At 41.8% G+C, this 23,883-nt stretch overlaps 1 protein-coding gene across 7 annotated transcripts in view; it reads left to right on the forward strand.

Moving 5' to 3' along the window:
- iqsec1b (IQ motif and Sec7 domain ArfGEF 1b) overlaps positions 1-23,883 on the forward strand; it is a 250,951-nt gene that overhangs the window by 221,068 nt on the left and 6,000 nt on the right. For 6 of the 7 annotated variants that reach the window (XM_086291212.1, XM_086291209.1, XM_086291210.1 and 3 more), the window contains 12 exons: positions 10,112-10,391; positions 12,563-13,824; positions 14,339-14,500; positions 15,352-15,474; positions 17,890-18,056; positions 18,551-18,690; positions 19,259-19,288; positions 19,451-19,576; positions 19,670-19,769; positions 20,641-20,802; positions 20,915-21,091; positions 22,167-22,216. In XM_086291212.1, coding sequence (XP_086147338.1) covers positions 10,112-10,391; positions 12,563-13,824; positions 14,339-14,500; positions 15,352-15,474; positions 17,890-18,056; positions 18,551-18,690; positions 19,259-19,288; positions 19,451-19,576; positions 19,670-19,769; positions 20,641-20,802; positions 20,915-21,091; positions 22,167-22,216 — 2,779 coding nt within the window. Of the gene's footprint in view, positions 1-2,202; positions 2,863-10,111; positions 10,392-12,562; positions 13,825-14,338; positions 14,501-15,351; positions 15,475-17,889; positions 18,057-18,550; positions 18,691-19,258; positions 19,289-19,450; positions 19,577-19,669; positions 19,770-20,640; positions 20,803-20,914; positions 21,092-22,166; positions 22,217-23,883 lie in introns of those variants that run through there. The other variant, XM_086291215.1, reaches the window with a different exon arrangement.

A 23,883-nucleotide genomic window follows, 5' to 3' on the forward strand; every position in this document is an offset into this window, starting at 1 on the left:
TGACTCTATTTTTGCCCCCGCTGGTGTCTCGTGCAGTATGTGAAATGTGCCACACCCACACAGCTGTGGGTGTGGCATGTTGTCATCCTGGCTGTATAAGGAGGTGTTGGTAGTGAGAAGAGCTAAGGTTTGCCTGCCGTAGACGGAGACTGAAGTGTGTGTAAGACGAGAGTAAGATCTGGTCGTTATAGTTGGACCGGAGCTGTCACACCCTCCGTCCTCAGCGCTGAGGAACTGGAAGTGATATAGGGATTAATACAAGGACAAGGAGCACTGCTGTTCCCACTTTGGAGTCTAGACAGAGTGTGACAGGTGTGTCTGTAACTCAAGCCCTTAAAAGAGCCATCCTGTGATGAGTTGCCACTCTTTAAACTCGCTTTGAATGCACTCAATTGAAACTGTTTGGCTGTTTGAAAAAGACCAGCTGCTTTATGAATTCCTCCGTGTGCTTTTGTGTCGGATCAATAAAGGGTAAACACACGAGGACGCACATACCAGTGCAGTGAAAAATGGGAGTTAACTGTAAGCACAGAAAAGCTAGCTTACCTTAAAAAACTGACAACATGTCTGTAAATCAACACATTTGTAATATTAATGTTCTGAGTTATTCCTGTCACATACAGACATTCAGATGATGTGATTCTGCTCACGTAGCTCAAAGGTCACAGGGGGAACCTGATGTAAGGTGGTGTGGGGGAGAAGTAGACAGCACTGGATGAATAATAAGATCTGTTGTGTCATATGTATTTTAATGGCTCACACAGTGAGTACTAAATTTTGAATTTTATTTTATTTCACAAACTATTGATTGTCTCTTAGTTGTGCTGAAATTTTAATATAAAAATTATATGTATGTCCTTGTTGCTTAATTTAGAGAGTATGTGAAAACTATATCAAGATGTAAATTGGTTAGCTTAAAGTGAGCAATGGTTCAACCTTGGAAATAGCTTGAAGGTCCAGCAATGCTACAGTCACACTAGCTAAAATAGTGTCAGTCAAACATGTTCAAACCGTCTTTGATGCATCGAGACGGCAATAAAACAAAAGCTGTACCAATCCGCCTGCGATAATACAGTGATTAGGTGTGATATAGCTGTGAATATCTCTTGCCATTGATTGCAAATTTGTTGCGTCTCCATACACAGAAATTCACATTAGTTAACATCTTAGATTAGGGATCCAGCTGGAACCCTAATCTAAGATGAATGAGAGGCAATCAGCAACTTTGCTTTTATATGGAGCAGGCAACACTTAAGATTATTTTAATGTTTTTACCAAGCTGCAGTGTGTTTACGAGTCCTTCCATGTCAGCTTATCGCACTGTCTCAAACTCATCTGGGAGGTAAGAATACATCCCATCTCTGTTAACTACTGTACCGTAATCGCTGTCACGATAGAGATGCGAGAGACCAAAATAACCCAAGGTCTGATCAAAGGCAGCTGGCTCCAACTGTCCCTCTCTGCATTCAAGCAGAGTGAGTGTTAAATGCTGCTGCTCTACCTTAAGCTGCGCAGTCATGATTAAAGCTAAAGGAGAACCAGGTTCCCCCGGCGATGTTCAGTGGGGGTGAATACTTTAATTAATAAATAATGACTCAGCCAGTGACGGGGACTTTGCGGGGTTTTCAGATCTTATCCAGGTTTTTGCATCACTTGAGCTCAGTTCAGACCCGTTTTAGTTCAATATTCTTCTGCTGTGAAAACATTTCTGCTGCTAGCTGAGCTTCCCTTGTGTACCACAGATAGCAGTAATGAATGCTAAACTCTTATCACTACACTCTGCTGCACCATATATAAAACCTCCATAAGGGAGACATTTTGTCCTCTTTTCTAAGTTCCGTAATGGCTTATTCACTTCATACTCTATCTTTATTTTTACCTTTGACTTATTGTATTCAGGATTATTTTCCATTATTCTTTGTTTCCTTGAGGGGAAATAGGATATAAGATGTGTAACCAGAGAGGCCTTACAGTCCCAGCTACCACTGTTAGCTGTCTTATCACACTGCTTTACTATATGTGGTTGATATAATCTTTGGTCCACACCCATCTTTTTTGGGGGGGAGAGGTAATGATGTCATGAACCGGAAGTGGAGGGGCCCTCCTCAGGGCTTTAGTTTATGTGGTTGAGGTGGGAACATCATCAGCACAAAGATGCAAAGAGTTGTGAGTCAAACATTCCCTCTAAACTCGGATTGTTTGTTTAAAGGATGGTTGAGCCAGTCAGCTGGCTGAGCAGCTGTTCCTTGGGTAATGTTGGCTGGAAAGCTGTGGCTGTGATACTATCTTCTAATGCACACTTTCAAGGCCTTTGATCAGCAGTCCTAGAGAGCTGATTATCAGGTGCTGATTAAAGCTGAACGTTGGGCAGATCTACTGAGGTGAACTGATATTAATGCAATCCCAACTCCAGCTAAAACGCTATATCCAGGGGGTTTTTCCCAGGCCTCATCCTTACTGCAGTTCTCTCTCACCACCAGAGTTTTCTCCCTCTCTGTCCAGTTTTAACTTCTTGCCCCTTCCTGCTAAAGACCCTCCAAATCCATGGGACACCAGTGCCCCCGCTGCCACACGACCCAGTTTTCCTCTGGAGGAATTCCCTCCCTCTTCCTGCGAACGCCCCTCCTCACAAGCCGAGAAGGGAGGCCAGAGCTTTAGTGGAGAAGAGTTGAAGGAGAGGGGAGCCGTCCTCTGTCAGAACACAGCACAGTCAGCCAGCAAATGAACATTTAGCCCAGGGATGGAGTAAGCGAGGTCAGGGCGGTGATGGGTCTAGAGTAGGGGCTCGCAGGGTAACATGTGGTGTCTGCAGTGTGCCTCTGACAGGACTCAGTCCTTACTGGAGCTGGAGTCATACAGCTGGTAAGTGTGTGCGTGCTTGCTCTGAGTCTTTTAATAGCTGCTGGACACGTACTTAGCTTCTGATTTGGCTCTGAACGGGTCTCGTGATGCAGCTTGAACATTTCACTAATGGCAGCTGCTGTATTTAGGGGCCACTGCCAGCTCAATTGAAAAAGCATTAATAAATGTCCAACAAAACTGCTGGTACTGCTTATTAGATGAATTGCATTTAATGAAGTAGATTTTTGTGCCAGGGTGTAGCTGCTGATGAAGAAGCCCGCTTTGCATGAAAGCCTTTGATTTTCCCACTGAGTGCCAAGCAAGTGAATGCAGCTGACTCATATTTTACTGTTCCCAACTCAGTGCCCTCTAACTCAGGTTTCATCAAGTTAGGCTTAATCAGCTCACGATGAAACGTACAAGTCAGCGTGGCTGCACGGCAAACGTGTGAGTGGCAGGTCGCAGTAATTAATTCATCACTGCAGAGTGACACAGTGAGAAGAGACTCTGGTTTTTGAAGAAGTCACACAGCAGCACAGGGAGGATGTCTCCAGGGGAGGTGGTGACACCAGCACTGTCCTCGCATCACCTGCCCTCCCTCCCCCTCCCTCCCCCTCCACTTGCTCTGACACACCAGCGCCCGCTACCAACACATCATTAAAATTCTATCAGGCCGCAATTTATGCACTGTCATGGGACTCTGAGGCACTTTGTGAGTTTCTGATTCGAAACGGCAGCTGTAATGAAACAAGAGGGAAGGTGCACCCTGGAGGAAATATGGGTGTGATTGTTTGTGTTAAGACTTCACGTTTTAACACCACATCTGGCACCTCTGCTGGACGGCAGGACCTCTAAACGTCAGGAAGAGGTTAATATTTTGAAATGGTGAAAAGAGTTGCGTAATGTCTTCAGTGGCTCCAGTGGAGTTTTCTGAAACCTGAGATTTGCGACGTCACTGGAGTAATGTTAGCTTGAACCAGGAGACTGAAGTTTTATCATGGAAAGCGGAAGAAGCGGCTGTTTATAAAACAGGGCGGGTCTAATGTGCAGAGCGTCTCACCGATTCAGCCACTCTGTAAATAAATCGTTCGCTTTGGACCATTTCTCAAATGGACTTTCCAGACAGGGAAGAAAACAACTCCTTTCTGGGGTTGTCGCGATATTATTGGTTTGGGTTTGTGTTATACACACGTGGGTGGCTGTTATGTTAATGCTTCCTTACAGCTTGTTACAGCCATGCTGAGGATTTCAGAGAACTTTGGCATCTAATTTAGACCAGGCGGTGCAGGAAGTTGGGTATTACGTGTAAGACCTTTGCAGTCCTGTTAAACACTCGTTATCTTATCCTTGACATGAAGGGAGAGCAGTTCTCTGATCTCGGCATCAGACCAATTTCTGCATGTATTTGCAGTCAAACTGACTGTTTCCAAGTGAAATCTGGCAGTAAGGCCCAGTATTATGTATCTGACTCCCTGACATAAGAGGAAGTTACACTTTCTTTACATTTCTTTCCACAGAAATGTAAATACCGTGATGTGCAATGTCTTGTCTCAGAGTGATGCTGAAAAACTGCTTCATGTATGTATTATTTCTAGGCTGGATTATTGTAAATAATTATTATCAGGCTGTCCTAAAACCTCCCTTAAAAGGCTTCAGTTGAGAGTACTGGCAGGGAAAGAGACAGCACATTTCTCCCATAGGGGATTCTCTTTATTGGCTCCCTGTTAAATTGAGAATTAAGTTTTAAATCCTTCTCGTCACATACAAGGTCTTGAGTAATCAGCCCCAACTAATCTTACAGACCTCATGATGCACTGAGTCTTTCTTCTTTGCTTACCTCTTTTCACACTCTCCCTTTAATCGTTAGTTATCAATAATTAGTGTGTCTTTTGCCCTGTCTCATGTTTCTTCCTGTTAAAAGGGAGTTTTTGCTTCCCACAGTCGCCAAGTTTGATTGTTGGGGTTTTCTCTGTATTATAGTAGGCTCTTTACCTTACAATAGAAAGTGCCTTGAGGTGACTGCTGCTGTGATTTGCCATTATATAAAGAAAATTGAATGGAACTGAATTATGCACGTCTGTCATAGTAACAGTGAAATATCTGCACTCAGATGCAGCTGTTTGTTGAATCAGATTTATTATTAACACATAGTAGAAAAGAGGTTGGATGGATATATAATTCAAACTAAGTATTCTTAAACTAATTTCTAAAATAATCAATGCAAATAAACAAATGCCTGCTGTACAAAGAGTCCTCCTGGGGGAATTCTGCTAAGGATTAGGCTCTAGGATTATGTCACGTGGCTGTTAGGCGTTTGTCAGTTGTCAACTGCATTCGTGTTTGTTCTGCACTGAAACTCATTCAGAAATGTTACTCGGTCTAATGTAGTAACAAGATGGCTGTCAATCACTGAAATATGAGCGGGGTGTTCAGATGTAAGGCTGAAATGTTCCACTGCTAACAGGATAAGTGAAATAGAAAGAGCTACTCTTATGAAAGCAGTTCAATTATTCAACTGGCTGACATTTTGGAAGCTGTAGCAGTGTGTTAGGTTGAAGCCAGATTATAGTTAACACAAGTGGAGTCCCAACACGGTAACACTGATACACTTAGCTTAAACAAATATCAGTGATCCGGGTACTTCCTGCTTCAGTCATGCTCCCCACAGTCGCTGCTGCACCTCAGTTTATGGTCCAGCACTGATCCAAACACGTACCAAACTGCGGTAGTGGAATTACCTCCATCAGCATCTCAAACATTGGAGGTGCCAATCCCAGTTCTTCCAGCATCTTTATGATATCTCTTTAGCAATAATATGTAGTTACATTCTTTTTAGAAGTTTGCTAGTTAATTGGCTACATGTATAACCTCTAATTAATATGCACCTATACAGTACTACAGTATGAAGACTGGAGCTATCTAGGAAGGAGATCCTTTTGCGTTTTCTAAAACCTGTCACACTCATTCTTCCTGCTCTGAACAAATCTCTCTCTCTCCCTCTCTGACTGCTGGGGATATTTCAACATATACTTCATATATGTTGAAATATAAGCAACATACTCTTCAGTCATTCTCATGCAACATAACCAGCTAACTGAAGACATCAGCATGCTGTAAGTGGTTTGAGTTTGGTGCCACGTTTCGAGCATGCCAAGCTCTTCTTCCGTCTAACGGAATTGATATTTCCAATTAAACTTCCTCTGCTGGAGCAGATGTATTATGGCCCGCCCTTCAGTCTAATTAAAGGGCTCTCTCTGTCTGATTAGATTAGTTCCTTTAAAAATTAAAAATGTGTTGAGGGTGCACAGGGAAGGGAATGAAAATGCTGAAAGTGGTTTTAAAATGAGCGTGAGTGTCCAGCTTGGAGAGCGGGGACGTTTTCCCTAATGAGAGATGTTATCACGTGACAGAGAAACTGTCGTTCATTACAGTGACTTGGCCAAATAAACATTATTGCAAAGTATCCCACAGGAATGTGCGGCCTTCCAAATTTGTTCTAAATGCCACTACTAAGCTATTGTTAATTTTAGGCACATTTTTTTTCCCCCAGTACAAACTTGAGCTTAAAGTTTTGAAGAAGGGAGAAATAGTTAACGTAGCTCCTCTCAGTGTTTAAATATCTGTCGACTCACTCATCTCAAAGTTCACAAACTAACACAACCCTTCTTTTTTTTGTTTAAATGTTTTACACAGAGCAAAACAGGAACACAGTAGTTTGTGGTTTCAGGAGAAGTTACACCACAGCTGTTTTTCAGAGTTGTTTAAACTCCATACTAACCATGCAAGGACAGGAGTAGAAAGGTTTCCATGTCAGCGAAGCATTATTGGAACCAAATTGGAACTTGTCCAAAGACTAGACTGAAAGAATAAAATTGCACAAACAAATGTTAGAAATGGACTTCTCAGATTGTGTGGGTCAGAGTAGAGCGGACACCTCCCAGTGTGGAGATGAACACACATTTGGTTCTTTAGAGCATCTGAACAAATGAATCATTTTTCAGATTTATCTCAGAACACCACCAATATAAAATGTAGCTGTTTTGCTTTGATATGTCATATTTCTCAGCAGAAGTCTAACTTATGTGAATGTAGCCCCATTTAAATATCATCCTCTTCAGAATGATGACAGGAATCATTAGTCTACCGCTTTGACCCTATCCTGGATGTCAAATCTCTTTCCTGTTCAAACTTTTACTTCACCCTTTATTATCTAATTTTGACACATTCTCCCACAGAGATGAGCCTTTCCACCTCACCCATCACACTGATGACAAAAGGAACATTTTTGTTTTAAGAGAAAACTGCTGAAATCTGGTCAAACTGATTATGCATTGTTTTTAAAGTCAGACCCCACCACGTCCTGGCTTGATGAAGCACTGACACATTTCTGTCTCTGACTGACTGTTCAGGTCAGATGGTACACAGCCAACAATAGGCCAACATCCTGCAACATGGATGTCTTGTTTTTTCTGACATTGCCGTTGTGTACTGCTGTGTGAAATGAATTGATAATGAAAAGCATATCTGCTAAGTGTTTCTGGATGTCTCACTCCTCATGCCAGTGCAGTAGTTGGTGTGATCTTTTACAAATCACGATTGCACATGAAGCTATTGGCAACTTTCTGATTTGTGTGATGTCTCAGCCTGGTTGCTGGTTGCTGGTGGACTTGTAAATTTGCTTCCTGAGGGCCGAAAAAGAGAGTCTGTCATGCAGAAATAATTGTTTAGGAGATGCAGATGAAGAGTAACAACCATGGATGCATGTTACAAAATATCAAGAATTGGGGAACAAATGTTACATCCCATTCTTCTGCACTGATACCACAGAGTTTCTTAAACAGCAGTTCTCCACATACAGAAATATGCCTACACACTATGTATAAGCAGCTGGGCTGTCCTTTAAGTACCCCACTTGAGCCAAAACACATCAATGGTCAGAGGCCAAGCTCTAGGCTAATCTATTTTTCAGGCCTCCCCAAAGTGAGACCTCACCAAATAAACCAAAAAAAAGTCATGATATATACCACATGTGGTTCTTAGATGGAGGTGGTGAACAGAGGGGTTCGCAGCCAGCCTTAATGATAGGCTTGTCTTTTTTTTTGTTGATTAGCAATTTAATGTAGTGTTCTGCCTAATTTAGAAGTGAGCTCGACTGCAGTTGACGGCTTACACTAATAGGAAGTAGCAATTGGAGTTGTACTATATTATACCTGTTCTTGTAGTGTTGATTGATATCTTTCACAAAACAATGTAGACACAAAAATTCAGTTAAGCTGTCTCCAGTGGTTGCTGTCTAAATGATTAGTACTGAAGAGCAACTCAGACTCATATGTGAGAACTACAACAAAAGATACAAGTGTAGTTGTGCACCATGATTATTATCCCCACCTCACTGCATATTAAGAGGCCACCAACCTGAGGTGTTCACCAATTGCTTCAGTGTGATCTCCTTCTTGTTGTTTTTGCAACAAATAATTCCATGACTACATTCACGGGAAAATGGCATGTGCAGAAAGCAAACCAACTGCATGCATGAGAAACATTCCACTGTGAACATATCAGCAGTCACCTTTTGTTGGATTGCATTTGCAGTTCAATCAAAACCACGGCATTTAAAGAGAGGCAGCTATTTCATCTGCTGTCATTTATATTTGGCTGTGTAGCTCTGTTCTGGGACCTCCACACATGTGCATACATGGAACACCATGGAGTAAGAGCATCAGCAAGACCCAGTGCAGAACAGAGCAGGAATCAGTGACATGATGGCATGAAAGGAGGAGCTGGGGTGGAGGGGGATTGCAAAGCTAATGAACCTTTAGTAGTTGCAGTAATGCTTAAGTAGTAATGCTTGTTTAAAGGATGTAGAGTTTAAAGGATGATTCATGTCGTGGACCTAAAGTCATGTCTCCCAGCTGTAAGTCATTAGAATACCCATCAAAGCTAGCCAAACGTCTTTTTTAAACACCTGTATTAGGCTAACAGGTTTCCTTTAATTTTGTCTCTGCCATTAGTATTTCAGCTCCTTATGGTAAGTTACCAGTAGATATGCCCTTCCTGTTTTGGTAGCCATCATCATCATACAAGGTGATAAACAGAATTGCATAGTAAATGTGTGACTGATAGGGAACACGCATGTTCTCATTATTATAGCCACTACATTGTGAAATGAACATTTATTCCAAAATGAAGAAGTAAAAAGAGAAGTAAAAGGAAGCCTGCCGATAGCAACTTTAAAGTGAGCCACACAGCTGTCCAGCTGTATGACCGACACGCTGCTGTCACCTGCAACTCTATACTTTGTGTTTTAAGTGTGTAGATAGCAGTGGATAGTATAAGCCGTAAATGAGCAAAAAATGATTTGCAACTATTGGGAGGGAGGAAGTGCAGTTTCACTTTGATTCATGATAGATTCATTTGCCATCTTTTTTTTTTCTATCGTCAGCAATCCTCATTTCAGCTTCCTTCCTTTTTTTGACTAAAATGTTTATCTGCAGTCTCATAAGCATTTAATGTCCTTACATTGACATCCAGTCTTGTACAAAGAAAAAGTTTCTTAAATCAAACATTTGTCAGTGGAGAGGAAGATCTCACTACGTCAAACATTCAAAAAGCAGTCAGATCAGTCCTGTAAGGCAGAATCTTTGATTCTTTACAGGAATACTTATGGAGCTGTCTTTGAGAATATATGGTAGAAAATCACAACAGTGTAAGATGTGTGGAGACCAGCTGTATGCTGGGAGAACCGATCTATAGTCTGGAACGAGCCGGTCGGTCATTGCCAGTTTATCCAAACTGATGTTTGAACTTCTGTGAGAGAACAAAGGTCTGTATTGATCTCAATATTCAAGGCACTACTTCACATGCTTTAATCAGTTCTGACATGGTGCCCCTTTGTTTATAGTAAGATTGGGTTTCTGATAATGTTGTGGTAATTTCAGCATCGGTGGACTTAAAGTGTGTCTTTAACAGTCAGCTTTTATTCACAGTCATTTCATTTGTTTTAATTAAGACATAGTGCCTCGCTCGTACGGCTGCTTGGGATAGCCTGAGGTTTTTCCTGCTCTGGAAAGAGAATGTGTAAAGACGACAGGCTGCACACTGACTGCTGCTATAAATTCACTCGCTCGCATTTATACCCTGCCAGCAGTATCAAAGTTCACTTTTTCCATCTGTCACGTGCTCTGTGCTGACACACACAAGGGAGTGTGTGCACTCAGGAAAATGACTAAGCAGACTAACTTGGCGTGCTCTCTGTGTTTGTGTGCCGCAGTGTGGAAGGTGATGCTCCAGGAACTGAAGTGGGAGCTTCTGTGGACCCTAGTGGTGGCTACAGTTGTGTCCCAGTGACCCACAGCGGCGGGCTCGGCCCCGACCACCTGGACAGCCAGCTCTACGGGCACATCTTGCTGCCAGGCCACCCACGGCCCAGACGGCCCAAGCTTCAGCACTCTCAGTCCATCCTCCGCAAGCAAGCAGAAGAGGAGGCAATCAAGCGCTCCCGCTCGCTGTCAGAGAGCTATGAGCTCTCATCTGACCTACAGGACAAGCAGGTGAGACGGGAAAGGGCCACACTAACTTAAATTTGTTAAAACTTAGAGTAATGAGTAGCTTGAACACAGAGGCATTATGAGCAAATGTGTAGTAGATCCTAGTTTTTCGTGGCACATCAAAGGAGAATTATTAGCCAAAACTGCAGTTCCCTGCCAAGGTTTTTCCATTTTTCACTTTCTGACTGATTCATTCTGAAAGTATAAAAACAAAACTTCTGTCAACATTAAAAAAAATTGCAACCTGTTGTATTGTATTCTCATAATGTTTTCATTAGTTTGCTGCCCACCATTATCTATTAGCTTTACACCCCATGATATCTGATGTGGTGCATCAAGTCCTTCTAGTTTGGAAGTCCAGTTAGTTTGTAATGTGTATTTAGGGCCGTGCAGACTGTTACAGGCTTTCAACACATAAAAAATTCATAGTCAGAGTCATTTCTTTTTCCAGCAGTAGTAGGCATGGATGGTTTGCTTGGTCTTCAGCCATGTACTAAGGCTCCACATGACAGTGAATCCCTCCATTTTTTCCAGAGGACACCAATAACTTAATTAGCAGCAAAATTAGGCATCAACACAGTCAAAGGGTCCTGTTCAGTGACTTAAATAGGAGTAAGTTGAGCGTATATTGAGATTTGCTACCATCCTCAAGTACCGTACTCATTAGAGGAACTGAAGTTTTTGGCATTTTAAAGCCGACTTCATTGTTCAGCCTCAGAGGTTGTGGCTTGACCACAACATGGAGAGGACTATGGGTAGTGGAAACCATACAGCGTATTATCTGTAAGCAAGCCCAAAGAAAAAGCAGGCAACTAGGCATTAAAGTGTGTTGCTGAGTAGAATTTGAGACTCTTGTATAAGGACATGACAGGAAAATATGTGCATGGCCTTTAGAAGAACTACATAAAAGATCATCTAGTGACTTTGGTGACCCCAGTAGAGAGCATCATTCCCTCCTTAGCTCTGGTTGTGTGCCAACCAAACAGACTCACAGCATAGTTTGTTTATATAGAGTATCTAGAGTTTGTTTGCATTTATTTATTACTTCTATAGTTTCATATAGCTGAAGCCCACAGGAAAGCACTAAGAACTTAGAATGAACCAGAAAGACCAGAGTTACTAAGCACACTGTCAAATGTAGCTAAATGCTCTTCTGAGTTATTTATCACATGACACATCAAACTGTCATTGTTTCAAAATAATAGTGTTTCAATAATAAATAGCATCTGTATGACATCTATATTAGTAATACATTATCGATAGGAAATGATATCACCGCTTAATCCTTTTGTCACTGCTTAACTTCTTGCATTGAAACTTCCTGTCATGTTCCATTTGTGGCAAGTATAAACCCACTCGCCTCCTTGGCCGTCCCATACAGAAGTGGTATAGATTTAGTGTCATTTTTTACCCCCATGAGTCCATAGGTGGAAACCAGGTCAGTGTAAGCGGTACGGGAATGAGAGGGGGACAATGCAATTCAGCCCTGACATTATTCTAATTAGAGGCATATAGTTTGAGACTTTTCAGTATAGTCATATACAGAATACAAGACAGGATACTGTTTCTCTCAAGCACTGCAATGATTCAGTAGGATTTGTTCTTTTCAGTTTCAGAGAAAAAAGCAGTTTCTGGTTATCTTACATTTATGTTAATGAACTAAAGTGGTCATACAGTTAGAAAATGTACTGTTTCTCATAAAACAAGCCACCTGTACCTATTGTGCTTACAGGCTGTGGCGTACAGACACACATTTTGTTGTTTTGGACAGAAGGATTAGAATCCTTGCTAGTTTTTTCAGAGCTTTCAGCTGTTACTCCCAAGGCTTCATTCAGTGAACAAAGCTTGTTTAGTTATTGGTGTTAGCATCTCTTAAAAATAATGTGGTCAAGTCTCTTTAATTAGACTGTGTGATCATAGATGAACCATCTTTATCATAACGATGTTTTTTGTGTGTCAGACAAATATATTTTGCCAGAGAGCTCAGGAAATTAGCTTTCTGGGTTTTCTTATTTTTGTTTAGTTTTTTGTTTTTTGCTTCGGTTGTACCATTGTAGGATGCTTTTGCAAGTCTCAAGTCTCGTAAGAACACGTCTAAAGGGACTATTGAGGAAAGTGTTCCCATGTTTCCAATATGTTTTCATTTCTCTCAAATTCCCCTCCTTTCCCTACAGGTGGAGATGCTAGAGCGCAAATATGGTGGGCGTTTCATAACCCGGCATGCTGCCCGCACCATACAGACAGCTTTCCGCCAATACCAGATGAACAAAAACTTTGAGCGTCTTAGAAGCTCTATGTCTGAGAACCGTATGTCCAGACGGATCGTCCTATCCAATATGAGAATGCAGTTTTCCTTTGAAGGACCTGAAAAAGTCCATAGCTCCTACTTCGAGGGAAAGCAGGTCTCTCTCACAGATGATGGCACTAAAATTGGTGCACTAAGGCAGTCAGACCATGGCGGGGAGATGGGTGTGCAGGCCAAGACCCCCACCACACAGAGCGACTTCACAGATGCCATCACAGAACTAGAAGATGCCTTTTCAAGGCAGGTGAAATCTCTAGCCGAGTCCATAGATGATGCTCTGAACTGCCGCAGCCTACATGGTGAAGACAGTCAGTCAGAGCCAGGGAGAGGCCTCCAGGATATGGACAGAGAGGTCACCTGTCAGGTGAAACCCTCCCACAGCGCCTCAGAACACCGTAAACTCGATGAGATGACAGCGTCTTACAGCGATGTCACCCTGTACATCGACGAAGAGGAGTTATCACCACCCCTTCCTCTTTCTCAGTCTGTAGACCGGCCCTCAAGCACAGAATCAGACTTGCGCCAGCGTTCGCTCAACTCCTCACAAGATTATTGGTCTCTTGCTCATAAGGATGAAAAAGGGGACACCGATACCAGCTGCCGCAGTACACCTTCCTTGGAATGCCAAGAGCAACGTCTACGGGTAGATCACCTACCCTTATTGACCATAGAGCCTCCCAGTGATAGCTCAGTGGAGCTGAGTGATCGTTCTGACCGCAGCTCTTTAAAGAGACAGAATGCCTACGAACGAAGCATCAGCAACCAGCAGAGTAGCCCTAAACAAGTCAGCCACAGCCTGCCACCTCGAGGGCCTTCCAGAGAAGAAGACACTTCCCGACATCGATCGCGACAGCTGGAGGCCCATCTGGCAATCAATGGTACAGCAAACCGGCAGAGCAAGTCAGAGTCGGATTTCTCAGATGGCGACAATGACAGCATCAACAGCACATCGAACTCCAACGATACCATCAATTGTAGTTCTGAATCCTCGTCCAGGGACAGCCTGCGTGAACAGACGCTCAGCAAGCAGACGTACCACAAAGAAACTCGCAACAGCTGGGACTCACCTGCATTCAGCAATGACATCATTCGCAAGAGGCATTACCGCATTGGCCTAAATCTCTTCAACAAGTACGTCCACACGATAGAACGTCACTTAACACATGATACATTCACACTCTTTGGATTGTTCAAATTCGATGCAGTTCATTTCACATGACTTACAAAATGGGATTTTTGTGTTTGTTTTGTCTTAGAAACTCGAAATGAACCTCACATTAAAATGCAATGAAGTTGTTTGGAACAAGAACTATCTCTGCCTGTTCTGCGTAAAGTGCAAGCAAGCTTCAAACTCATTCTGCTCCAGTTCGTTTGAGCCCGGCTGAATCTGTTTAATCATTGCTGATTGTGGATTTGGTTGCTTTCTGAGCCCGCTATAAAATGCCTTTTAATCATTTGTGATCAACACCGTAGAGAGTTGTAACTCTCTCCTGGCTTCCCTACGTCCTGTCCCTCATGCGACACACATTTGGCCGGGTTAGGAGCGCAACGGGATAATCACAGATTTGGAATGTGTCCTCACCCACTCTCATTTTGCCTCTTTCTTTTTTGGTCTCTCTTTCTCTACTCTTTCCTGTGTCTCTAGGAAGCCAGAAAAAGGCATTCAGTATCTGATAGAGCGAAACTTTGTTCCAGACACTCCGGTGGGTGTGGCCCACTTCCTGCTCCAGAGGAAAGGCTTGAGTAGGCAGATGATTGGCGAGTTCCTGGGTAATCGGCAGAAACAGTTCAACCGGGATGTCCTCGAGTGAGTCTGCAGCAGATCATGCCGGTGTACTCTTTTGGAATATTTGTATTTGAGGATGAATCATTTCAGGCTTTTGATTTAAGTTGCCAACTATGCCAGTGCACAGAATGTTAGTTTATTTGCCTCCTGGGAACATAAATATAAATCATCATTTAGTTGCACATAAGGTTGGCAGTTTGTAATTTACCCTCATTCACACTGTCTAAGGACTATATAATGACTCAAGTTACATGCAGGAAATAAGCAGAAATGGAATCCACTCAGGAAATTGCCATGATGCTCAGATAAACATACAGATCCTCTTTATAGTTTCCAGGTTTTTTGATATGAGAGAGCAGTCGTATAGATTGTCTACTCTCCACTCCTTTGTATCATTCCAATAGTGCCTCATGCTTTAGATTGCACAGACTTATCTTAGACCCACTTGAAATACACCAGCTCTGTCAGAGCCTATTGAGATTCATTGGAGGATAAGGCCAGAAAAGGTCCGCTGGTGTCAGGCATAACTAAAGGGCTCCTTGAGAAAATGTCTATAAATCCAGACATGCAAGGTATCACTGCTCTGGAGTGCTGAGTCACAATCCTCTTCTCAGCAGAGGAAGAAATGAACATTTCTTCTACTTAAGTAAGTGTCAAGTGAGCAGAAAAACTCTTGCTCCCTTTCATGTCCTGCATATAATCTGAAAAATCAACAGCAGATCAGCTTACTCACTGACAACAGCCAAGTTTGTAGTCATCCTTAATCTTAAAAAAAACCCCAACAACTTCTAAAATATTCTCAGTTGAACTGGCAGGTGCTTGTTACACTCCCAAACTTCCTGCTCACTGTGAACTCGTGTGTTTTTCACCAGCTGCGTAGTGGATGAAATGGACTTCTCAGCTATGGAGCTGGATGAAGCGCTCAGGAAATTCCAGGCACACATCAGAGTCCAAGGGGAAGCACAGAAGGTAGAGCGACTGATAGAGGCCTTCAGGTAAGGCATGCTTTTAAAAGTTGGGTGCAAAACCATGGCTTTAGTTCCCAAACCAATGTAGGTAGCTTAAATCTAAACCACTTCATGTGCCTTTCTGTAGAAAGGAGGTGTAAAATGATGTTTTTGCAAATAGGGTCATACATCAATTTAGACTAACTGATTATGTGACAGGATGGTCATTATGGGGTTCATTGCCGTGTCTAGTATTTACCACCAATATAGCGTTTATGATTAATGGATAGCACAAACCAGCTTTGCTCCATTTCAACAACACCATTATCCTCTAAAACAAAGGTGACACCAAAAAGTCTAAATGTAACGGTCGCGAGCAGAAAGCAATAGAGCGGTGCAAAGCCATTTCAAATCCAGACTTTTGTTCGACCAAGGCATTGTAGAAAATGATTTAGAGAAAATTAGTTCAAAGAGTGAAGGAATACCTCCCTCAGGGCTGCTGATAATGTTGTTTGTGCCTCATTTACTTTTCCAAAACCTCCAGCAGAAAAGGTGCCCTCGTGTGCATAGAGAATTCGCTTCGATCAGCAGTGAGCAAGGACATTTCGGCCTCAGTAAACAGCACAGTTACAGGGGAGATAGTGATGACTGCTCATCTGGTGCTCACCTGCAGCCATATCCAGATATGAGTACAAGCTCCCTTTGTGGTGGTTCAGAAATTGCCCGTGTAATACATGGAGGCTGTATTGACAAATGTTACTGTACTTGCACATTATTTCTTTGACTGCAGAACAGATAGCAGAGAGCTCAATATTAATATCAGGTGAAGCATTGATACCTATGCCCCGAACTAATCGCTTACAGGGAAGCTTACACCTTTACTTTGCCAGTAAGTTGTCTTACTGATGCCTTCTTATCAACTAGCTCCTATGTTCAAGCAAAACATTGCATTGTAACTTTCCAGAATGCATCTAACATAAGTCAAAGTGAAATTGATGTAATATTATTTGTGTTATTTCAGTAGCATTAAGGTCATTTTTAGAAACTGGCTCAGGTCTCAAGTCTTTGGGTAGTCTAAATGAGCTAATTAGTCTAGCGTGCTAATTTTAGCATATTGTCACCTACTGTACGTTAGTCAGTACTGATGCATTTGGTATTTGGTATTTGGTATTTATTTATTTATTGTCATTGTCAAGAACAATGAAATTGCGTTTGGGGCTTCCATACAACCCAAAAAAAAGAGAAGAAAATAATAAATACCCCTTAAAACCCAAGTGTACATATTTAACCCAGTGTGACTCCAATGCAATAAGACAATCCTTAGCAATAATGTTCGTAGAAATTCAGACAAAGACCTGAGAAACATGACAAAATACAACAATGCAACCCATTCAATATTATTGTACTGTGAGATATGATATCAGATATGATAGTTATCTATTTAAGAAAGAGGGGGGGGGGCAGGAGGGGGAAGAGAATAAAGATATGATGCACCAATGCAGACCAGTTCATTGCTATTAAGAAGTTGGATATGGTTATTGTCCGTGAGAGGGGGGCAGAGAGTTCAGGAGCCTCACAGCCTGTGGATACAGGCTGTTGGCCAGTCTGGATGTTCTGGCCTGTATAGACCTGTACCTTCTCCCTGAGGGCAGCAGATGGAAAAGGTGGCGCGCAGGGTGATGTTGGTCCCGCAGGATACTGTGCACCCTCCTCAGACAGCGAGTGGGGAAGATATTACTGATCTCTGGCAGACTTGTTCCAATAATTCTGCCAGCTTCTTTCACCACCCGCTGGAGTGCTTGCTGATCGGCCTTGGTGCAGCTGGGGAACCACACTAGAAATCCATACGTCAGAACGCTGCTGATGGCACAGTTGTAGAAGTTCAACATCAGAGATCTGGGAATGTGTGCGCTCCGCAGTCTCCTCAGGTAGTAGAGGCGCTGTTGGGCCTTCCGTACAACTGAGGTGATATGGTTGCCCCAGGACAGGTCCTCGGTCACAGTTACCCCCAAGAATTTAAAACTGCTCACCCTCTCCACCGCCTCACTGCCAATGAAGAGAGGCAGATGGTTGTTATGACCCCTCTTCCGGAAATCTACAATGATCTCCTTGGTCTTTTTGGTGTTTAAGACCAAGTTATTGTCGTGGCACCATGACTCTAGTTGTTGCACCTCTGTCTGTTAATGTAATGCTTATATTTAGATGTAGACTATGTAAAGACATCATAGTAAATTCTTATAATACATACAATAGCTCTGTTAATATATTAGTTTATCTAGCTAAAGTTAGCAATGGCTGCACTTTGATAGCACAGTTGTGCTATTAAAGTAAATAGTTTTGCTTTTGTCTGTTAGGGGTAAATATAGGTGGATTAATGGCCCAAATATTAATTTACACACTTATTGTTTTTATCAGAACAATGATTTTTGCATTCAGTTTCTGCTCCTTACATATTCTTCCCAGCCAGCGTTACTGCATCTGCAACCCCGGTGTGGTGCGACAATTCAGGAACCCCGACACCATCTTCATCCTTGCCTTTGCAATCATCCTCCTCAACACTGACATGTACAGCCCCAACGTCAAGCCTGAGAGGAAGATGAAGCTGGAGGACTTTGTTAAGAACCTTAGAGGTACTTTGTTCTCCCTCACTGCACCACATCCAACGTTCTGTCACAAAACCAGTATTCCCCTGACACATTACTGTTTCTCTGAGGATAAATATTCATCTTAAAATTGAGTTTTGTGCATGCACATTGCCTTGATTAATGGCCATGTCAATAAGGTATTTATTTTTTTGGAAGTCATGGCCAAGAAAGCTTTCCTGTCGAAGCAAAGTACTTTTTAGTTGTCCTCAACAGATTTTGAGGGTATTAGGAAATGGCTTTATGGCATGACTGAATAATTTTTCTGCCTATTGAAGTGTCTGTAATTAAAGTACAGTATTGAATGGAGGAGAAAATACTTGTCCACAAAGAGCTTTGAAGGACATTTCTGTATGTATTTTGAGATACATAAGCAATGCAGCAAGTAAGTATATTTAGAGGTTTGGCTTGCATAAATCTGCAATTTAATCATTAATCCCTCTTTTTTTCTCTATTTCTCTTTTCCTCTTATCCCCCGGCAGGAGTCGATGATGGGGAGGACATCCCTCGAGAGATGCTCGTAGGGATATACGAACGGATTCGCAAGCGGGAGCTCAAGACAAATGAAGACCACGTTTCCCAGGTTCAGAAAGTGGAAAAGCTAATCGTTGGAAAAAAGCCAGTAAGTTGGAGTTTGACCTTGGACAGCTACATGTGAAGTGTAACTCCTTTTCTTTTAAAAACCTCCACTCAAGAGCTGAATCCAAGCAGGAGCATTAACACTAAATTACCCAGTGTGCCTCTGAACTGCTATAGTGTGATGGTTAATTCATGGCCAGCTTTCTTCACCGTGTGACTCTTCAGGGCTACTATACCATTGTGAATTACTGCAGTATGTTGTTTGCCCTGAGTACCAACCACAAGAAAAGTCTGAGCTAACAAGCTGTGTAAAAATGAGATAAACAGCCTCACTCATAATGATCTTGAAGCCGTTTATTTGAAAACTACTCCTTCTGTGAGTCGATACCTGAGAGATGATCCTTATGATGTCATGACCATTATGGGGGACGGAGTCGGAAAAGAGGAAAGTGAAGGACTCTGGCAGCGTGGTTCTGTCATCCGTAAAACTGTTTTGGTTTTTAATTTGGTCTTAAACATTGCTTGAAACTTCTTATCATTCTTGTTGCATACATTTTCACATGTGTCCCTCAAGCTCTGAAATGTGTTTTGTTTGATTTCTTACTCCTTAGATTGGCTCTTTACATCATGGTCTTGGCTGTGTAAGTATTTCCTTTCAATTATTTTCATATTAGCACTGAGTGGGATTTTTCTGTTATTCCTCAAGGCTGTATGAGGCATAAAGTTTGAAGCAGCATGTTTGAAAGCTCTTTGTGAAGCACCAAGAGACAGAATAAGAAATTATACTGTATTGTGTTGTGCAGGTACTATCTCTACCCCACCGGAGACTGGTCTGTTACTGCAGACTTTTTGAAGTGCCCGACCCCAACAAACCTCAAAAGTTGGGCCTGCACCAAAGGGAGATCTTCCTTTTCAATGACTTGCTAGTGGTACGGCAGATGTTACTTTCAGTAAAAAGAGAACAAACTCTGTTTTAGAGTGAAAGAGTCTTAAAAAGAGTGTGTGCTTTGCTTTTTTCACAGGTTACAAAAATCTTCCAGAAGAAAAAGAATTCTGTGACATACAGCTTTCGACAGTCCTTCTCTCTTTATGGCATGCAAGTCCTCCTCTTTGAGAATCAGTGTAAGTAGTATTTGCATGAAGCACTCACTGTGATATAGATGTGTGTCCACCGAGAGTCCCCAGACCCCTTAGTTCTAGGAACTAATGTTAGGGAACTAATGTTAGGGAACCACAAGTTTCTTCAGCCCTGTTTTTGGTCTGATCTCATAACGCAAATTGATTAGCGGACATTTTCAGAAACTATTACTTTTAAACTGCATCTTTTTAAATTATTATTACGAATGTTAAAGCTGACTTTCTCATTGTAGGCTGTTGTGTCAAATTTCATTTCATTTGATTCGTTTTTATTTATATAGCACCGACAAAAGTCATGCTTGAAAATCCGGTTTGATGCCTTTCTATGCAAAAACTTCCTAGACAGTTCAGGACTTCCTCTGTAGCTCCATGACTTTTCAAAGCTAAGCGGGCACAAAAAATAACTGTTTGCAGTTGCAGGTTCTTATAAATGGCCAATGGACACTAGTGGGAAAATACAAGAATACAAATGAACAAAGTCAAAGATCCCAAATGTTCCATCAACAGAACCTCCTAAACAAGGACTGTTTGAAGGTTAAACTCTCGCACTTAAACTTAAGTCACATGGTTCCTTTAACAGAAATCCCAATGGGAAAGTCTATTGGAAAGTTCCTTTTTGATGGATAACAGCCAACCTCAGAGCTTGCCATCATGGAAACTTTGAATTATATCTATAATCCAAGTCACATACTCCACATACACATACTTTAATATCCTAAATCTGTTGTCTCTGATGGTAGTTCTGATATCCCGCAGCTGGTTTCAGATCCTATTATGTCCTACTGGTAACATCAGTCCTAACTCTAATAGACTTCAATAGTATAATGTCTGAAATGTTATTTTCATCATTCTTTAGACTATCCCAATGGCGTTCGCCTGACTTCAGCCATTCCTGGAGCTGATATCAAAGTCCTCATCAACTTCAATGCACCCAATCCTCAGGACCGCAAAAAGTTCACTGATGATTTGCGAGAATCTATTGCAGAAGTCCAAGAGATGGAGAAGTACCGGATAGAATGTGAGTAAATTGTTCCCATTTTTTATAGACGATATCAGCAGCTGTCTCGCATCAGTAGAAAATATGTGGAAGCCAGGAGTATATGGCACATATGTATTTTCTCCTTGCACAGCTGAGCTGGAAAAACAGAAGGGCGTGGTGAGGCCTAGCATGTCCCAGAGCTCCGGGTTAAAGAAGGATGCAGGAAACGGAAACCTGAGCCGAGCAAGCCTCGACGACAGCTATGCCATCGGTGAAGGTCTGAAGAGAAGCGCCCTCAGCAGCTCCCTACGCGATCTCTCAGATGCAGGTAAAGTCAGGGGTTGCCATAGTAACATGCTGTCTCATCCCTCATCTAGGCTGAGTAGATTGTGTACCTGTGCTAGATGCTGGCATGACACTGTTTACTCCTTCTGGATGTTAATCGATTTAGAAACTTGGAATACGGCATGGCGGCCATCCTGCCGGTACAGAGTGTCTGAGCCAGTGAAGCAAGGAGATAGAGATGGGTGTGTTTGCTAATGGGCCTACGTATAATTTACCAGAGGCTATCAACTAATAATCCTGCATCGCAAGGGGGAGGAGGCAGTGCTATGTAGGTCAGTGCGATCAATTTGAGAGTCTTAGCAGTAAGAGGAATTAATGTTACCATTCAGGCGGGGTGTAGACAGTCGGCTCTGCACAAGCACACTCAATGACCTCAAAGTGAGGAAGCAACCTCGAAGACTGAAGTGAGCTGTCGTTTTTTTATCAGCGTGTCTTTTTGGTAAATGAGGGACAGCCTTTAAAAGCCTGATCAATATCTGGATTTCGGAAGCCTAGATGTTCTCGGGGAACGTTCTCTATCTTTAAAGGGGAGCTCTACACATCTACAAGTACCAGTTATGAGGAGAGCCACAGTTTTGTGGGTGTAATAGTTCCTTTGAGAATTTTAGACCATCAGCCTGAGTCGGTAACATTCATTGACATTCCTTAGTTAGTGACATTGAGTTTAAAACACTGAATATTGCTTATAATTGCATATTTTAGCCCCTGATTTCACCCAGTCTTTTTTAGAACTGTCCCTTGGGAGTCTTTCATCTTAATGGACATGAGAATCATTTTCTTGCAGTCAGATCAGTTGTTTTGCTGATGGGAAGGTTTCCTGCCAGCAGTGACTCAAGTTGACTGCACAGATTTATCTCTGACCTTGTTTCGGAGCAGTGTCTTGTTCCTTTCCCATTTCCTTTAGTTCTTATTCGCCTCCCTCTGCCACGCTAGTCTGCCACCAGCTAGCCGTGTACCACTTTAGCGTGTTAGCATCCTGCCGTCGCAGACAAGAAATATGTGCACCTCCATATTTTAACCAGGCATGTCTTATCTGTCATGTTACATGTTCTGGGCAGGCAAGCGTGGGAGACGCAGCAGTGCAGGATCACTAGACAGCAATATGGAAGTAAGTTTGGATCAACTGATGCTGAGCTGTCCTCCGACTTTACGTTGCTCACTGTGATCACAAGTTTCTGTTTCATTGTTTCTTTGTAGTGTTTTTCTCTCTTTTTTTGAGTGTCTGTGTTTTAGTCGTGAGCATATTGGCTGCTGTGCATGTTTTGAGTAGAACGGGAATGATGTTGCATCTAGCATGTTAACCCTTCACGTACACAGCATGGCACGACTAATAAAGTCCTGACAGCTCCGTTGATGATCGGCTCTTACGTTTGAGTTATCTTGGCTTTTGTAGTGGGAACAGTTTTTAGCCATTACCCGAATGTTGTCCTTTTTTTGATCACTCAGGATGATCCTGACAGTTCTACTGCATGCTGACACAGTTTGAAGTTTCTTTTACAGACCTCTGACATCAACAAGAAAGTCCTGTCCTTTTTCACTGTTGCACTTATCCAACATAGAGGATGATATGTTGTACCTACTCAGAGTGGGACTGTTCTGAACTTCCTCCAGTTTGTGCTCCAGTCCAGTGTTCTGCATTACCTTTGTATTACAGGATAATATGGAAGTTTTTACCCTATTGTTTGCATTGATAACTTATGTTAGCAGATTCAGATGAGTAATTCAAAAATAAAAAAATGATACTGTAAATTATAAAGTAATGAGAACATGACCTGGTCTGTTTTATATATGGCTGACAGAGTTAACTTGATTTAATGATTTGAGACTAGCATACATTTTTAGTTTACTTCAATGCTAGCTTGAATCTAACTATTACTACACAAGTCCCATGAAGAGATACCACAACTTACTATTTCTCCATCTCTGAAAAACTTCAGACTAGATTCAGAATCACTGGGACTGAAGCATGATCGCTACGTTACCATTTTTTAAAATGTATTTTATGTTTTAGAACAGAACACAGAAATATTAAAGGCTTTAAAACACATTTAAAACACATTTACTTTGAATCTACTCCATCCCTTCTCCCCCAAGCTGTACTGGAGGTTTCTTCCTGTTAAAAGGGAGTTTTTCCTTCCCACTGTCACCAAGGGCTTCCACATAGAGGTCATCTGATTATTGGAGTTTTCTCTGTATTTTTGCAGTCTTTACCCTACATTATATCGTACTTTGAGGTGACTGTTGTTGTGATTTGACGCCGTATAAATAGATTGATTTAAATTCCTTCAGCACTATAAACCAACATCACAAGTCAATTAGTTCCAGCTCAAAGTGTTTAACTTTTAAAAACAGTTCACAACTACCCTTCCTTGTCATTTAAATAAAATGCACTACCTTCAAAGCACACTGACACCATCGCAAATCATTCTGAATATTATGCAACTCTGTTAATTTAGCAGTATTCATGTGTAAAAACACACGTATAGATCATAATTAAATAGGCTGAACTTTTGGATTTTGAAGATCATCTATTATAAGTCCATTGTGCACTTTATGCATGGCTTTATTAATTTTGGTTAGACTGTGTTGTATTTATCTTATGTTATATTTATCGTTTATTGTGTGTTTTGTGCTATGAAAATGTAAAGAAAATGTACAAATTACTTCTTCACCAGGCTTGGGGGAAATTTCTGTTTTAAGTTAAAGACAGTAAATCTAAAAGTATGAGCTGCATGCAAATGGCAAAAAACCTTATTCAGGTCTGCAGTGTCAGAT

Source organism: Aulonocara sp. 'chitande type north' Nkhata Bay, linkage group LG5, assembly GCF_057382095.1.
Source record: "Aulonocara sp. 'chitande type north' Nkhata Bay isolate Kocher_YH1m ecotype deep benthic linkage group LG5, A_spYH_male_GT1.1, whole genome shotgun sequence".
Classification (NCBI taxonomy): domain Eukaryota; kingdom Metazoa; phylum Chordata; class Actinopteri; order Cichliformes; family Cichlidae; genus Aulonocara; species Aulonocara sp. 'chitande type north' Nkhata Bay.